Source organism: Poecilia latipinna, unplaced genomic scaffold (assembly GCF_001443285.1).
Source record: "Poecilia latipinna isolate Pla-1442-1.1 unplaced genomic scaffold, P_latipinna-1.0 Scaffold792, whole genome shotgun sequence".
In the NCBI taxonomy this organism is placed as follows: domain Eukaryota; kingdom Metazoa; phylum Chordata; class Actinopteri; order Cyprinodontiformes; family Poeciliidae; genus Poecilia; species Poecilia latipinna.
In genome coordinates, this window is record NW_015113408.1 from 305,247 (window position 1) to 318,402 (window position 13,156).

Below are 13,156 nucleotides of genomic sequence, written 5' to 3' on the forward strand. Positions count from 1 at the left end.
CTCCTTTCTTTCTACTTCACATTACGCTCTACTTGATGTTGGTCTATAAAAACAATACAATATGGTAAAGTTTAAACTTGTGATACACTTTAGGATAAATCCAAGGGATGTGAATACTTTTGCGAGACAACGTGAAAGAATAACTAACTAACTTGTGGCTGACTTGGTCAGATATTTATTTCCAAGACTTTTTACTGGGTGATATAGATGCACTGTGAAATGTTGGAAGGTTTTCCCCAACACTACAGAGGGCATCATATGGAGGATGATTAAAGACGTTTTTGCTGGTTTGACTGTTGTTCTAGCAGTTTGACTTTCTATTCGAAACCTGCTCAAAGATATGTGGTAGATAACACTAAAACACATGATAAATATATAATAAAAAAGTCAGACAGCTAGATAAACAGATAGACGAATGCTAGATTGACAGACGGCCACATAAATACGGTATGCTGAGACAACCACTCTTGACTGTGACAAACTTCTCCAGTACAATGCCAACGCTATAATTTCTGCCATTAAGCTGTTGTTTGACATTGACATGGAAAAAGAGTTGATAACCAATAAATACCCCCATTTAAAATGCGTAGGCTGTTTCAAGCTTCGTCCTTAGATAGTAGCAGTGTTTGCTACTGAGGAAGCTATTTCAAGCAGGGCGGATAAGCCGTCCCTAAAGCCTGTGTTTGTTTGTACTGTAAATGTCAGCGCCGATGCTCCAGGGCCAATTTAAGGCTGTGGCTTGACTGGGCCCCATTACTTTCTATTGTTCAGGCTACGTAGGTGCTCAAACACTGGGCACACAACAAATTGATAAATTATCAGTGAGGCTCCCTACTGATAATGCATTCTTGCCAAAAACAAAACAAACCAGAAGTAGATACTATATAATTTAAGCTAAAATAAAATAAATAAAAATCGTTAAGAAATGAAACCAAAACTAGTGCAATCTTTTTTTTATTTCATTACAACTTCTTGCCATGTAAATGTCCATGACCATGACACCATCTTGAAGGTCTTCTATAAGGGATTATGAGTAATTACATAGGCAGCCTATCTAGAAAGTGGACTAATATCTGCAGAAACAAAAAAATTTCCCAGCATGAGAAGAATTTAATATAGTGTTTTTCTTTTTGTCTGAACACCACACAGACTTTGGCGCTAACTCTGTCGAAACGCTTCCTAAGACGATGGCTGTAGTCGTTACTGCAAAAGATGCTTTCCAAGCAGTTTTTTTTTTTTGTACGTTGCTGCTGACTGGAGGCAATAAGATGGGGGGAGGCTTTGCTTTCAAACTCTCTTGGAATTAAGCATGAGACCATTGTGCTGAACCAAGATGCACATTGAAGAACCCTTCGATAGAAAATGAAAGCTCAGCAGAATGTAATGGAAACACCAACAGTCTCCAGGAATCTCTCCTACTTCTCAACTGGATGTCATGTCTTACTCGTTTTTTGTGTCAGCAATTTGCCTTCTCGGTGATCTTCAACCACATCTGCACTCTATGAAAGCCATTGTTGCCAGTGTGTGTGTGTGTGTGTGTGTGTGCCCAAAAATTGATTTATTGAGCTACTTGCAAAAAGAGAGGCCTCAAACATTATTGGTTTCACATTTTGTTTAACACAATAAAAGCAATTAGAGGGATCATATCCCACTGAAAAATGGGAAAAATATGCAACAATGTGTTACAATACATATATTTCACTTATTTGGAATCATCATAAAGAGGACTGCTATGATATTTGTCTTTGTCTAGCATGTAACTATCCTAATTTCCCAAAAGAAACAACATTGTAGCATTGTCTAGAATATAAAACTGCCTGTGAACTGATAATTGTATCAATTCATTAACATTTCCGCTGTTGGATTTAAAAAAAGTATCTCATTCAAGGCCATTTTACATCTAAAGATGTAAGATTTATTTTTCTAATAAATAAGTAAACGGGTAAAAAGACGGTGTATGCTTTACTTTTAGCTGCCTTTGTTGAAATATTACAAAAAAAAAAAAACATTTGATGTTGTGGGCCAAGTACAGCTAACTCACTTTTTCTGCGACTTAAAGGAATTAGAACATTCTAAATAATTTACAAATGTTTTATAGTTTTAACACAACATATATCCTGTCCTATCCTTAAATTAACTAAAGTAGCTTTTGGTTCAGTTTTAACATTCGTTGCTCTTGGGTTCACGCCTCACATCAACTAAAGTAAATTTGATTAAACAGAAATAAAGATCAGCTGTCCTAGATGGATTTTCATGACCTTTACTTGGAGTTTGCGTACGGAGTCAAAAGTTTAAAATGATCTTATTGTTTAAAGGTGTGTGAGAAGAAGACAAGGGCCATTTTATAACATTTTATACACCACGGTGCAGCAAAGAGTAAAAAAAAAAAAAACAGCAAAAAGACAATAAAAACTGGATGTTTTTCAAAAATAAGGAAAAGACGAGATGTAAGCATGTCAGGGAAGTTTAAGAGGCCAATAACATAATGGAAGAAGCTGTAAAAATCTAGGTCATGTACTGTTTGTATTTTACATATGACCACAGTCCCTGTTATATTTGATATGTCTGGAATAAGATGTACATTTGAAAAAATAGAATCACTTCCTTTAAAACAAAACACTCAGGCCTTAAACCCCTAGACCACAACTCCATAAGAAGAAACATCATACCCAATGTGAAATATGACGTTTCTGTAAAAGTGTTTGAAATTGTGAATCATTTCAATTATCAATTTAGACGCCAAAAACCTTTCAGGTGTCTGCAGGAAAAGTGTAAACGTTTTTAAATGAGAGGCGTGATGTATTTTCCAGGCCTAGTGCCATTTTATTCCACAATCAAGTAACTGTCTTGCCTTCAGTTGTTATAAAAATGCTTTATGCATCAAAAACATCTTCAAATAATTGACTTAGAATACACCTGAACACACAAACAGAATGCTTCAAAATGTTCACAGCTAAATTTGACAGGAAAATTGTGGGGTCTCCTCAGGAGATGCTGTCAAGATCTGGAGGATTTGTAGAAATTTCACATTAGAGAGCGATCAGATATTGATCACTCTACCGGCGAAGATCTGTGACGTTTATAAATTCCTACGAAAGAAAAGAGCATGCTGAAACTGAAACAGCAAGTCCTTCAACAAAGAATTAGCTTAGGGAGTTCGTAATTGAGTAACTGTGACTTTATTTTTCCTACCCTCATTTCCTCTGCATGTTTGACCACAATAATGAACACATATGTTCATTAATATTAACCTTAAAGCAAAGTTTCTGTCAATGGAGCAGCCCCATAATCTAATTCGCAAGGGTAAGCGCATGAAGAAAAGCAGTGTTCACATACAGTTGGACAATCATCTTAACAATGGGCGACTGCAGATAAGGAGAGATTTAAAAAAAATGTAGCTTACCAGCACAGTCCATTGGTGTCTGAATGATTTTACAATTTGCATTACATCAAGGATTTCTGTGCACACCAGCCAATATTCACCCTCCCGAGGTTTGCATGAATCTATCACATCGTATCAGAAGTCCATCTCGAACAGCCCCTAAGGCTAAAGCTGGGTAATTGCTAATAACTAATGTTCCTTCAAACATTTAACATCTGAATAAAAATTTGACGTCTCATGTACATGCTATGATATCATTTTAATAACTGTGGGCTGCGTTATGGTTATCACTCGCCGATACAATTCTGTAAATCTTCCTTCTAAAATGAATTTCTCTTTTACATTAATGCATGAAATTAAGCAATTACATATCCCATTCTTCAGTTCATGGTAACTCATATTGTGTGTGGCTCTGGGACACACTTACTGTACAATGTCCTGAATCAGCTATAGAGCAGTTATTCTGAGAAAGCAGAGGATGTGGAAGCATTCAGCGTGTTCAGTCACAGCGTTCGGGCAGCTTAACTGCCCTTAAACATGCAAAAATGGGCTCCACAATTAGAAAACAATAAAAGCAGACTTCAATCTAACATATCAGACCCGTGCTTGGCCTCTAGCTGCATAATTTGTAGGTGCAGATAAACCGGTCTAATTTGATTAAGTAATTTAATCAGAATAGCCTTGATATCATAATCAGCTCAACACAAAACATGTACATGAGAACATTGAGAGTGCCGCCACGCCCTCTTTTTTCAGAGGATGTGAAAATAACACAAGATGACAGACAAAGCAATTTCAGTTCACAGCTGCAGATTATTCAGTTTTATGTCTCTGGGGAAATTGAGTTAAAAAAAAATGCAAAGAACACAGGAAGTGTAACGATAACCCAACAGCAGTGTTTTTTTCTTTTCTTTTCTGCTTAGGTAACTCATTTTCTCGAGGACTTGGACAGAATGGGTCATCAAAGCCATGTCTCAAGTAGGTTTCAAGGCAATAAGGCAATACAGACAGCCATGGAGACACGAGGAAAACCTGAAGGTACAGCACATGCTTCAAAACTAAATGCCTATATGTGTTTGAATTTACATGTACAGACAGTGCTTTATAAAAGGATTGTCTCCTTACAGATTTCTTCTGTTTTGAGATTTTTTTGGCGCAATTAAATATTTCAGACCATCAAGCTAAATTTAACATTAGACAAAGATAACCTCCATAGAAACTGCAGTTCTCAAAGGACGATTTCATTTATTTGGGGTGTAAGCTATCCAAACCAACTTGTTTCTATGTGAAACAGTATTTGTCCCTTAAACATACTGACTGTTTGAGAATTGCCATCAAGTGTTTCCTACAACTGGTGATGATTCTTTTAAACTGCTGTGGAGGAATTTTGGTAAGACAATCACAAACAACAACAACAACAACAACAACAACAACAACAACAACAACAACAACAACAATAATAATAATAATAATAATAATAATAATAATAATAATAATAATACATTTTTTTAAATTATGATTTTAATTAAAAAAGGGAGATGAAGTGAACTAACCCTTCATATGCCCTCTTGTGGAAATAGTGACAGCCATCTAGCTCCATTAAGTGGTTGTGCAGCCTAGGAGGCAATAACCATTAAGCATTTCCTATAAGTGGCAATGAGTCTTTTAAATTGCTGTGGAGGAAATTTGGTTGCACTTTCAGTTGCAGAATTATTTTAATTCAACCACACTGGTGGTTTTTGAGCACAAAAAGTCTCCTTAAGACTATGCAACCTCACCTTAATCACATTTATGGGCCAGACTTTGAGTAAGTGCCTCCAAAATCTCCATTTATTTATGTATTTAATTTTGTGCACCAGTCAATGCTAGGTCTACTGATGTGCTTTGGATCATTATTCTCCTGCATAACCTAAGTGTGGTTCAGATTAACGTCACAAACTGATCTGAATTTGTGGTTTCATCAAAATAAAGCAGCAAGGTAGTTCCAGACATTAACACTGCTAGTCTGGTGTGATGTTCTTTATGCCTAACAGGTCACACACTTCCCAAAATGTTTCCGTTTTTGTCTCATCATTCCACTCAACATTTTCCAAAAAAAATCTTGGGAAACAAAGATAATTTCTTTGGTAAGTCTAAAACAAGACATTGTGTTTTCTTTTTTTTCGCCCAGCAGTGGTTTTCATCTCAGAACTCTCCCCTGGATGCCATTTTGAAAAGTCTCTTTCATATTGTTGAATCGTCAATACTGACCTTACATAATTGATGTAAGTGAGGCCTGCGGTGCATTCAATGTTATGGGTCTCTTTTGCTACTTGAGTGAGTTCTTGAGTGAGGTTATCTTTGATATACAAAAAATGTTCATGATCTGAAACATTTTAAATCGACTAAAACGCAAAACAGAAGAAAACTGTAAGGGAGCAAATACTTTTTCTTAGCATGGTAAACGCATCTCAGAATTAATTTAGGTCATATTTTTTCCCAGTTTAGCAGCAGATGCATGTTTGCCTTCCAAGGTTTTACTCTCACTGCTATGGCTTTATTTTAATTTAAGCGTTCTACAGAGTGTGAAAAATGATAAATAACAGCATTGCCAAGTGTGTATTACTGGGCTGCTAGCTCTTTATTAGCGAAACTCCCCAAGGTAAAGATTTCTCTTCCATTTGTGCTTTGAAATCCCCTGCTGATCAATGATCATAAGCAACTCACTGAGAAATCTGGGTAGTTTTGAAATGAAACCCTGAGAATGAAAAGTAGCAAAAACCTAATGCAAGAATCTATTCCTACCAGAATACAATTATCTGTCCTGATTGTTTTGAACGTGCTAAAGCTACTTTTGGGATGTGAAACCTTTGCGCATCATCACTGAATCGTCTGAAAACACCATTAAACCAAACCAAATAAATTCTATTAGCATTAGAAGCATTACCTTGGCGTAAAACTGCAGAGATGAAGATGTTCCAGTAGATCAGTCAGTGGTCAGGACAAGGGTTTGACGGACAAATATTGAGTGAGTAGTGAGAATAACATGAGAGGAAGCATAAAATGAACAGGCAAGTATATGTAAAAAATAAACAAAAAGAGGAGAGGAAATATTAGTGCAGCACAGTAAACTGAATGATCTCTGGGTGTTCAGGTGGCTGGGAGGGAAAAGCAAAACAATAGACCCCATACCTTGGCGGTTTAACATCAGGTGCGCCAGACCTTGAGGGAAAGAACAGAAAAAAGGATACGAAAACAGGAAGTTCATAAAGAGGTTCGGGAGAACAAAAGCATTGTCACAATGTTGGACTGCAGTTTGTGACAGACATCCTTGGGGGTAGGTACGGATGTCAAAGTTCAAACTAAAATATAAGGGGAAAATTAAACTCAAACAGACAAACATCTCAAGGGAGGAGAGGGGAGGCAAGGAGAGAAAAAAACATCTTGACCGGCGCAACCCGCACAGGTAGTTGCTCACACAGATGCTTTTTTCTAATGGAACACATATTGTATGTTTACTAGATGCAGACGTTTGGGATGTGTTACTATACATAGAGGCTGCCGTGTATTGAAAACCCCTCGTATAAATAAACCGCACTCTGGTAAAGTTCATTCACCGATTTTTATTATGCTTTGCAGATGCACAGTTGATTTTTTGAAGTTCTTTGCAAATATATTCCTAGCCCTTCAACTTTTTAACCTTGCGGCATATTTAAAAAAAATGAATAGAAAAAATATATTTGTGTCATTTTATGAAGATTTTAGATGACATTTCAACACAGAGCAAAACCTAATGGTGCATTTAAAAACCTAAAAGGTGTGGTGTGTAGTTGTATTGATTTCTCCATGTTCACTGAGGTTCAGGTAAACATTGGTGAACATCACTTTTCAAGTCTTGCCACAGAGTCCCAGTTGGACTTAGGACTGAATTCCGATTAGACTCCATCAACCAACTTTGCTTAAACCTGAGTCTTCCCAATGTAGCCCTCGTTATATGCTCAGGCACAATGAAATGTTGAAAACATTATCTTGTCTTGTATTTAATTCTACCCGACTTTTCATCAGCTCAGACCAGCTTTCCTGTCATTCCTACAATAAAGTATTCCCGCAGCATAATGTTGCCACCACTATGTCCAACCCTGCGTTCTAGTAGTTCTAACCAGAGCTCCTTCGATCACCTTGTAGTTTCATAACCTAACTTTGCTTTAAACTTCTCTTTAATTTCATCCCTGATCTGTTGTGTTTTCTACTTCATGATGAAGTTTGCTCACTGTTGTCCACTTAAAAACCTCTGAGGCCTTCACTGAACAGCTGGGCTTAAAAGGCATGCCACACTTTAAGAACTTTCATTTGTTCCAACAATTTAAACCATGTTTATCTCCTTCCTTCCATTTCAAAATTACATGATCTTGTGTGTTGAGCTGTCAAATAAAATCTCAATGAAATGCATTACAGTTGGTTGTTGTAAACTGATAAAAATGCGCAAAAGGATGTGAATATTTTTTACAAGGCTCTGTATATTTAGACTTTGATTTAGCACAGCTCTATAAAAGGGAAGGAGCGACACAATTCATCCCAATGGGAAAGTAAATGCAAAGTAACGAGGCACCTTACTGCAGGCGACAATGAATAAAATCCTTAGAGGATTGCCATATGCAGACTATGTAGAGCAAAACGGTGAGAATTACATTCCTGTACGCCTCTGTTCTGTATCCTTACCTCTTCTGTAATGCACATACACATGTGAGACACAGCAACATCTCAGTAGGTCAGCTGAAAATTGTACGGCATACGTCACCTGCAACCGTGAGGCCACTGTGCCAATAAACACAAACGGCTCTCATCAGTGTGTTAGTGCTGCACAGTAAGTCATTTATATTACTCATTAATACTTACATTACCACTATTGTCCCATTTTAGTCATTAGTTAAAACTTTCAGAAGGGCCAGGTTGCAGAAATCTACTCACATGTACAGCTGAACAAGGCTATTAATGCTGCAGCTCTGAGTGTGGAATGAACATAATTACCCCTGGGAGGGTCCTTGCTTGCCAACACGTAGGCTTTTGATAGAGTGTGCCATCGCAAAGCCAGTGACTGAGCCTCTGCTCACTCACAGGATTCAGCCAAAGCCCAGTCTGCATAGCAGACAAAGAGCTGCTGTGTGCACCCACACTGCGGCTGTGCAATCTACATGACAGGCCAATCTATGCATCAACCGAGTCACCAGAAAGGGAGAGAAAGAGAGAGAGAACAAAAAGTTGGCTTTTAGTCGGCTGCAAATCTCTGATATGTACAATCATCTTCCAGAAAACAAACAATATCTGAATACATGACAGAATAAAGAAGGTGTGACAGAAGGGTTTCAGACTCTGGTGTTCAACGGTGGAATCACACCGAGTCAAACTAAATTGTACTGCAATGTGCTTTGTTGCTGCTTGGATGGCCTGCAGGTTGTTGTTGTTTTTTTTTTTTTACTTTGCCTTCATTCTTATGCATATTGTACTTGCTTTTCACAAACCTACGAGTGATTCACGTTTTCTTTAGATGGCTGGGTTGTGTATGTACAGTACAAAGCTTTCTCTTTCACTCTCTCTCTAACTGCGACTGGATTAAGATCCAGTTGGTCTCCTCCTCCTCCAGCTTTTCTGCTACAAAGCTGAAGAAAGGTCTTTTGACCAAAACATTTAGCCTCCTCGCACCGCCAGTTTCAGTAGTGCACCGGGCAACGAAAATCCGCATCTTTCTGAAACGCTGGCAGAGAAAACAGGTCAAGGTGGTTGCCTCGCGAACACACCAGTCGGTGAATTAAGTCTATGACGATATTTCAAAACACTCGTGTGGATTAGGAGAGGTGTCGTTCCTGCCCTTTCATAGAGGCGGCCAACTATTGAACGTGTGCTTCCTACTTTGCTGCGCCTTCCACCCAAATCTCAGTGAGTGGAAATGCAGAGATAACTGGCTCAGACCTGTAGAGTCCCAGTAGAGGAGAAACACTGTGGAAATAAGCTGCCCGTCCCACCCATAATCTACCAGCTTTCTATTTTTAAATAAGAAGCAAACTAAACCGCTGAACAAAACTACTTTGCATCGCTACTTAGAATCCTTCTGACTTGGCCTTATAAAGGTCATTTGTTTTTATTGTCAGACAATGGAAAATAACCATTGTCAATTTCTAATTGAACTAGGAAGATGTAAATTGGCTGATTTTTTTTTTTTTTTGTTCTGGGGAAGCTTCAGGAAATAATTGGTTTGGTTTGTTCATGTTCACATTCTGTGAATAAACATTAGAGATGCACCGAGAAATCTGATGGCAACTGGAACAGAATGATCGCCATCACGACCAACTGCTTTGAAATACACACAAAAAAAAGTTTTTTCTCATGAATAAACAAATGCAGTAAATCTGATACAAGGTTGCAAACAGCACAAAACTTTTCAGTGTGGAAGCTGTATCAGATGGAAGATTTTTCTCATTTTAGGGATGAATGAGCAGCAAAAAGAAGCAACATAAAAGGAAACTACTATTTCTAGATCAAGTGATGAACTGCAGGAATTCTGTCGCTGATTTAGAATCCAATTAACAAATTTTGAAGTTTTTTTTTATTCGCTCTTTATATGCTGAGGGGTCAGTAGTTTCATATTCAACTATTTTAATGATCTATTGCAGGTTGAGAATGCACTCAACATGGGAAAGGATGACAATCTTTATACTATCACATATTTCCAAAAGCACAACAAACAGGTTAGTGCCAACTCTCAATAAACATGTAAAGTATTTTTATATTCTAATATAATATAAAGGCAGAAAAAAGCTGATTTTCAATAGCCAACTGAAACCCACTAATATTATGAACTGCAAAAGGCCTTTACTCACTCATTTATTATTTCTTCCTGGCGTTTTTTTCCAGCTCCATAGCCCTTCACTTTACTTGTCAGAGTTATTTATTACAATGATTAGCATTTTGATTATGCTAGACCCAGGGAGCTGGAACTTTTCTTTCAAGAATTATCTGTTAAATGTCACAAAAAAATAAATACATTTCACATAAATGGCTAAAAATGCCTGGTAGATTTTTTAATTCTCAAAATTAAGGTATTAGTTCAACTTTATTTGAGTACTCAATGCAAAGGTTTGTTGCTTACAGTGTTTAGTTTACAATTAAGACAGTTTAAATGCCAATTCCAATCGGAAATAATCCACAAACTCTCCTCGGTGCATCTCTAATTCACATCCGTGTGCTTTGTATGCATAATGTACATGAATAAAAAAAAAAATCCTACCCAAAAACTTCTCTCTGCTTTGCTACAATATTCAAGTCCCAATTATAGCCAAAGCAGCCAATTCCATTACTAAACAGGACTTGGTGAACCAGTACTTTCTCAGTACTGGTTCTTTTTTCCACAGCCAGAGGCACCAACCTTGTCAAGGTAAAAGTCATCTTGGCACAAAACCTTTACTGGGTGAAAGAAAGGAATTGTTTTTGTCAGGAGCTAAAGGTAAAGCTCATGAAAACTGATAATCAATCAAAACATTAAGAGCATCATTGATTGTGGTTAGCAATGAAATAAGCTTATTTTGATTGGGGAATATGTCAAAGAGTTATTGCTTTTTGTAGCTGTGAAAATCATTTCCAAATCAAACAGTTTCTGCATTTTAAAATTATAGTTATTTTAATGAACCCTGCCTAATTACAGTTTCTAAACCTGTAAATAGAGAGCAGCTGGTTATGACTATGTAAAGTATCCACAAACAAGACTGTTGTTTTCACATTAATAAATTAAGTTGATGATATTAACATAAATGTTTGGAATAATGTGAAAGATATAAACGGTCTCGATGCAATATGATCTGCGCAGAAATTTAGAATATAACAGAGGGAGGATCAAACATTTACTGGAAGAGAGATTTCAATTAAAGTAATGCCGTAGCACCAAGCTGGCTCTCTGGCTGTGAAAAATGGAACCAGTTAAGAACTGGCTCTACTTCTACTTCAACTGGTTTGGTGGAAAAAAGAAAAACAAAAAAACCTGTTTCCACTGAGCAAGAAAGCTTTTCACCATTGTTCAATAACGTGAAATAACAGCGAAAAGTGAAGGGTATTCCTTGAGACATATTTTCTCCTGTTTTCCTTTTTTTCCTGTCTACTGCCAATCATGATTTTCTTTTCACCTTCATCCAACATTGTAGAAACGTGTATTTTTAATTATTATTATTATTTTTTTTACTTTTAAAACTCTGTGCTTGAGGAGAAAATACTTTTTGGCATGACTACGTAAACTGAATACGATTTATTTCAACTTTTTATTGCAACATTACCCTTTTAAGATGTTCTATCTAGAGCATAAAAACAATTATCTCCAAACGTTTCGACAAAAAAATAAAGTGAAAACAGTTGGGGATGTTGAAAGGCATCATTATTGTGGCTTTAATTAGCAGACATCTGAGAAGAAAGAGGCAGCACAGACGGATTAGGATTTAGCATTTTTTTTTTTTTTTTCCCCCACAAAAAGTACAGCATTTAGGGGCTAATAGTAATGACGGATTAGACCAAAGTCACTGCTGCTCCAAAATGCAAGCCTACGTGTCCTTTGTCCTTCACAAACTTTAACACTTGTTTTGTCCACCCTCCAACTAAAATTGCATTATCAGCATGTGTTACATATAAATATATCTGTGTATGCTTAATGTATATATATATATATATATATATATATATGATTTCTCTTTCCATTTGCCTCTTGTGGTGGCTTTCCTTATCTCTCGTTCACAGATCTCGCAGCACGTCAGAGGCTGCTGCACTGTTTCGCCAGCTGAGCGGGCTCCGGCGCGGCCTTTGTGGGGACAGATCAATGCGAGCCCGCGTGCCGCATAATGCAGACGGACAACTCAGAGGACTCACCTGCTAATCCGAGAGGTTTTCACCATCTTAGAGCAGCTCCTCAGACAAATAAAGACTACTCCTGTGCCACTTAAAAACACACAGCAAAGACCAAATATAGCATTTGGGTTACCATCTTTGTCATCTCTGTTGGGAGTAGGCGATTTAGGTAATGCATAGATCGGTCTATTTCAGCTGATGCAAGGGCAACAGAGAAGACTGGCTCCTTCTCACAGACTGCTGTGAAGGACAGAAAAGAGGCATCTGGTGAATGTGGTTTTTCCCCCCCCCACTCTTGTCAGTGTTGTTTTCATGCGTTCTGCAATGGGGGATTGTTTCCGTGTCAAGCTTTAATCCAATAAACATTCTGATGTGCTCTTTTTTTTTCTTTTTTTTTTGCGCATGTCATTTGATATTCCTTGCAATTTAGCTGTAAGCAGAGTCCTGACATCTTTGCTCACATTAGTAATGATTAATGCTTGTTTTTGCAATTTGTGCAGAGATGAAACCCATTAAGTGTTGCTTAAAAATAAAAAATCACATATCTCTGTGACTAAGTCTGCAAAACAGCAGAGAATCTACACTAAGGCAACCATCTCCACACATTCTGTTCTCATGCTTTTTGAGCTCCACGCACCTGCAGAGCTTTGCTGAAGTGTCCGGAGCACTTCAACATTTTCGCATTTTGTCACATTACAACCACCTGCTTCTGTGTTTGTTGATGAAATTCGATAGGCCAACACAAAGCACTGCACAAATGTAAAATTGAAAGAAAACCATACATGCTTTTCTTAAATTTCTCATAAAGATCTAAAAAAAAACAAAAAAAAAAAAAAAAAAAAAAAAAAAAAAAATTTTCTCAGTTCCCGGGGAATTTTAAAGGTGGGGTTTGGGGGGTTTTATTTTTTGGGGGGG

General features: G+C 37.3%; 1 protein-coding gene and 2 long non-coding RNA genes across 10 annotated transcripts in view; 1 reads left to right on the forward strand and 2 right to left on the reverse strand.

The window, feature by feature from the left end:
- LOC106956151 (neurexin-2-like) overlaps positions 1-13,156 on the reverse strand; it is a 133,729-nt gene that overhangs the window by 112,998 nt on the left and 7,575 nt on the right. For 7 of the 8 annotated variants that reach the window (XM_015046786.1, XM_015046782.1, XM_015046781.1 and 4 more), the window contains exons 3-4: positions 6,554-6,583; positions 6,309-6,320 (exon numbers count right to left, since the gene is read on the reverse strand). The exons of the other annotated variant lie outside the window; for it this stretch is intronic. In XM_015046786.1, the coding sequence (XP_014902272.1) occupies positions 6,309-6,320; positions 6,554-6,583 (42 nt within the window). The remainder of the gene's footprint in view (positions 1-6,308; positions 6,321-6,553; positions 6,584-13,156) is intronic. 8 annotated transcript variants of the gene reach the window in all.
- On the reverse strand, positions 1,930-2,831 carry LOC106956154 (uncharacterized). The gene is made up of 2 exons (XR_001426728.1): positions 2,008-2,831; positions 1,930-1,976 (listed from the first exon to the last, which is right to left on the reverse strand). It is a non-coding gene; the product is annotated as an uncharacterized LOC106956154 (long non-coding RNA).
- On the forward strand, positions 2,830-12,588 carry LOC106956153 (uncharacterized). Its single transcript, XR_001426727.1, has 3 exons — positions 2,830-4,420; positions 10,030-10,104; positions 12,134-12,588. It is a non-coding gene; the product is annotated as an uncharacterized LOC106956153 (long non-coding RNA).